The 4,604-nt window shown below is 56.3% G+C and overlaps 1 protein-coding gene across 1 annotated transcript; it reads left to right on the top strand.

Annotated features, from left to right (window-relative positions):
* The first annotated feature begins 939 nt into the window (after positions 1-939).
* Positions 940-3,977, top strand: HOXC9 (homeobox C9). Its single transcript, XM_029954447.1, has 2 exons — positions 940-1,643; positions 3,396-3,977. Exons 1-2 carry the CDS (start codon positions 1,106-1,108, stop codon positions 3,638-3,640), a joined length of 783 nt encoding a protein of 260 aa, XP_029810307.1. The 5' UTR covers positions 940-1,105; the 3' UTR covers positions 3,641-3,977.
* The last annotated feature ends 627 nt before the right edge of the window (positions 3,978-4,604 follow it).

Raw genomic sequence — 4,604 nt, 5'->3', positions numbered from 1 at the left:
TCTCGCCTTGCCCACACTCACCCTGGCTCTCTGCAGACAGAGCCCTGGAGTGACTTCTTTGGGGGAGGGGGGTGCAGGGTGTCGCAGAGATGGAGTTGGGGGCAAAGGAGGGTGAGCAGGAAAACGGGATGGGGACGCCCCACTTAACTTGTGCTGATTTCTCCTCCACTTCTTCAAGCTGGTAAAGAAAGATAAATAAGATATAGACAATAAATTTAAAATAAAGGAGCTTGCATATCTATGCCAAAGCAAAGAGAGGACTTCTGAGGATAAAGGTGTATGAGGTCCCGAGGTCCTACCCCTCCCACAGGCGGACCACCTTCCCCAAGCTGCCCTACCCCAGATTTGGGGGGCTGAGTTGGCCAGTGGCAGAAGGACGCTCCCCTTTCCCTCCTTCCCTCCCTCCACCCCAGCCTCCCCAGTCCCCTCCCACCCTCCCTCCCTCGCTGCTGCTGCTGCTCCTGAAAGAAATACATACATACACACTATTTAAAAACGCATTTTTAAAAGCCACGTTCCGAACTGACAATCGCTGATCTCGGCTCGCGCAGAGACTGCGGGAGCGTCGGGGCGACAGAGACGGATTACGTCAAGAAATAGTTCCTCCACCTACCTCAGCCGGCCTCTCTGCCCCTGCGGGGCTCCCGCGCCCAGCTCGGCCTTGGGGGTCCGGGAGCCCTGGCTTCGGGGACTGGCATTTTCACCCCATTAAGACATCCTCCGGGAGGGGGGGTGCGGGAGGCCATCTGTTTATGGGTGGACATGGGCAAGGGGGTGCTCTGATGAGATACGAGTTGTCCTGAGGGGGTGGCCGATGCTTTGGGTCCAGAGTTCCGGACCCCCAGGAAAACGCAGGTCGCGGGGATCAGCAGAGAGAAGGGGGTGGGAGAAGGGGGAAAAAAAAAAAAAAGCAAGGAAAAAAAAGCCCCTGCGCATTGATCCGCGCCGTATTTTTGGGTAAATACGATCACGTGGGGGCCGGGGAACCAATGAGCTGCGGGGAAAAGGCTGGAAAAATAATTACCTGCCTTGATTGTTCTGTGAGCAGATAAAAAGTACATATACAGTTCATACAATAATCTTATGTATGTAAAACCCTGTTACGATGTCGGCGACGGGGCCCATCAGTAACTATTACGTGGACTCGCTCATCTCTCACGACAATGAAGACCTCCTAGCGTCCAGGTTTCCGGCCACGGGGGCTCACCCCGCCGCCGCCAGACCCAGCGGTTTGGTGCCGGACTGTAGCGATTTTCCGTCCTGTAGCTTCGCGCCCAAGCCGGCAGTGTTCAGCACGTCGTGGGCGCCCGTGCCCTCGCAGTCGTCCGTGGTATACCACCCGTACGGCCCCCAGCCCCACCTCGGCGCCGACACGCGCTACATGCGGACTTGGCTCGAGCCGCTGTCCGGCGCCGTCTCCTTCCCCAGCTTCCCGGCCGGGGGCCGTCACTACGCCCTCAAGCCGGACGCCTACCCCGGGCGCCGCGCCGACTGCGGCCCGGGCGACGGCCGCAGCTACCCGGACTACATGTACGGCTCGCCCGGGGAACTGCGCGACCGCGCCCCGCAGACACTGCCCTCGCCCGAGGCGGACGCACTCGCCGGCAGCAAGCACAAAGAGGAGAAGGCCGACCTGGACCCCAGTAAGTTGGGAGCAATTTTCCTTTACAACCGGCGCAGGAGGGGAGGGGAGGCCGGGTGGGGGGGGGAGCCGGATTACAGCCCCTCGGAGCGGCGCAGGGACCGCGGGAGAGGGGTGAGGGCGAGGGGGCGAGGACTCAATAAAAGCGAATTACCTTGGGGAGCTTTCAGGGACAGGAAGGTCTGAGAAGGGAGCCCAGGGAGCCAGGTTAGGAGAGGGCTGAGGGGGGTTCCTCTCCCTGGAGCTGGCTTTGATGAGAGACCCCCACCCCCCACCCACAGCCCAGGCGTTTTGGCTCAGTCGCTACTTTCGAAGAAATGCAGACAGGGCCAGGGGATGGGGTAGGGTTGAGGTTCATTTTATGGATTGAGGTGGGACTGGAGGGGGGGGGGTAGATGAGGAGGACACTGGGGACAGAGAGGAAATACCCTAGGGAGAAAAATCACCCTTACCTCCCAGCCAGCATGGGGAACCTCACCCCAGGAGGGATTCATTAAACAGAAGGTGCATGGACTTTTTCTATCCCCAGGAGCACTAGGTGAGGGGTCTAGGGGATTTCACAGCCTGGGAACTTGGAGAAATCAGGACTTACAGAGTTGGGGAAGATAAGTGGGGTCCCAGTCTCCTTAAACTTGAGAGCCCTCTTCTGAGGGTCTGCAGCAAAGAGGGTTGAAAACCGGGTTCAGGGATGAGGAATGGGGAGAGGCATCTCCCCAGATTAGAGAATTATACACACACACACACACACCACCACCACCACCACCACCATCACCATCACCACCACACTCCCCATCAAGGAGACTGGAGCCTTCTGAGTATTGCAGAGAAGGGCAGGGGTAGGTGTGTGGGGGCAGGGGGGCAGGTGGGAGCTTCTGGGCCAGAGAAAGGGGAAAGAAGAGAAACAGCAGGGGAGAGGGTGCAGCCCCTGGCTGTGAGGAAGTGTCTGGGGGAGTCCCAGGAGGGGGCTGCAGGAAATCCTTTCCTCCAGCCCCATAAGGGGCCAGGGCCTAATTATACCCCTCTGAAGGCTTCCCTCCTTGCCCTCAGCTACTCCCATAAACCTGAAATTGGAAGCTTAGCTCCTGCAGAGCCTGTCCTGGGGCTGGCAGGAGGGGGCCACTGGAAGCCAAACAGGGGAGCTAAGATATGGGGGAGCCTGTCCCAAGGCCAGCAGCTCTCTTGGGAGAGGAGAAAGGCTCTCCCCATTCCAGCATCACTCTGAGAATTCGCCTCAGCAGGGTTGAACAGAGAGAGCAGAGACAGGGCGCTGAAGAGAGTGGTGAGGGGTTCAGGGACTCTCAGGGTCAGGAAACAGAACTGTTGAAATTTCAGGACTTGGTCGTGGGCTGGGAGGATGGGAGGGGGCAGGGGAGGAGGGAAGTGGGGAGGAGAGAGACCTTGCTATAAAAATAAAAAACAAGAGAGAAGCGTTTATGGGCCTATGAAACAGTTGGGAATTTGGACTTTTTATGAGCATATTCTCGAATTACTACTCTTGAAGCTGAGGACCAGACTGTAGGGGCTTTGATAGCTTTGATTTCCTATAGTTTTAGGTGCTAGAAATCAGAGAGGGAAGATGGGGAGAGGGCAGAACGCAAAAGGAGTCAGGGAGAAAAATTCCAAAACCAGAACGTGTCCAAATTCAGGTTCAATCATTGCATTTGGGGAGCCTGGCTAAGCCTAGGGGTAGGGTGGCAGGGGTCCTGGGCTAGAAAGGGGCTCCACTGACCCCTGCCTGTGTTTGGCCCTCCAGGCAACCCCGTGGCCAACTGGATCCACGCCCGCTCCACGAGGAAGAAGCGTTGCCCCTACACCAAGTACCAGACGCTGGAACTGGAGAAGGAGTTTCTCTTCAATATGTATTTAACCAGGGACCGTCGGTACGAGGTGGCCCGGGTTCTCAACCTCACCGAGCGGCAGGTCAAAATCTGGTTTCAGAACCGGAGGATGAAGATGAAAAAGATGAATAAAGAGAAAACCGACAAGGAGCAATCCTAAACCCTGCCCCAGCCTGCTGCCTCGGCACAGCCAAGGGAAAAACAAAACAAAACAAAACAAAACAAAACAAAAACCCACACAAAATACCCCAACCCAGGCGGGAGAGAGCACGAAAAGAAAAGGAAAGAGCAAGATAGAGAAAAAGCCAATCAGCTTAAAAAGAGGAAAAAAAAAAAAAAGGAAGGGGAAAAGGAAAACTCTTGCGATTTGGGAGGGTTCAGGGTTGAGAAATTGGTGTTTTAGAGTTAGTTCTACCCAGCAAGGAGGAGGAGGCGGGGAGAGAAACCGCGTTCTCTTCTCCCAGCGCAACTGAAATAAATGACACACACAAATGTGATTTTTTCCCCCTCCTTTCTTCAGAGAAGCCAGTACTTGAATCGCTATATTTCTATTTTTTTTTTTCTGTATCCTATTTGGTCCGGGCCATCCCTCCCCAGGCCTGGGTGTTCTGCGTGCAGATTTTGTACAAAAAAAGACAGACACACACACACACAATAACAATCCCCAGCCCAGGAGCTGAGGGGCGAGGGCCCGGACCGTGCCGCAGGCTGGGTCCGGCCGCGCAGGCCAGCGCCTCGGGTGTGTACATAACAGTGTTTCTTCTCATTCCCCGCGTCCGTCCTGTAACGTGCTTCTGTTTGTTATGGTAGAACAGCTCTGTGTTAATATATCGAAGTCACTTAAAAAACCAGAAACCCAACCGCATCCAGTTCTCATTATTTCTCCTCCCTGTGGCTCCCAGGCTGGTGTCTCGGAGGAAGCAAGTGCTCAGATCCTTTGGGGGAAGCCGGAGCCAGGGAAGAGACTCCCTCTACCTCGGAAGGGCAAGTGCCTGCCACTGCTCTCCAGGCAGGGTGGGGTGGGCGTGAGGACTCCAGGGGTGGGGTTGGGGCTGCTGAGGCTCGGGCCCAGCTCGTGCCTGCCCCGGCTGGCGGCCTGTGAGTTTTCCTGGTAGCTGCACGGA

This window comes from Suricata suricatta, chromosome 10 (genome assembly GCF_006229205.1).
Source record: "Suricata suricatta isolate VVHF042 chromosome 10, meerkat_22Aug2017_6uvM2_HiC, whole genome shotgun sequence".
NCBI lineage: Eukaryota > Metazoa > Chordata > Mammalia > Carnivora > Herpestidae > Suricata > Suricata suricatta.
The sequence above is the reverse complement of the archived record's forward strand: the minus strand, read 5'-3'. Positions and strand labels throughout refer to the sequence as shown.

Coding starts and splice junctions, on each gene's coding strand:
- HOXC9 (XM_029954447.1), top strand. CDS start 1,106: ATGTCGGCGACGGGGCCCATCAGTAACTATTACGTGGACTCGCTCATC. Junction 1,644..3,395: donor GAAGGCCGACCTGGACCCCA/GTAAGTTGGGAG, acceptor TTGGCCCTCCAG/GCAACCCCGTGGCCAACTGG.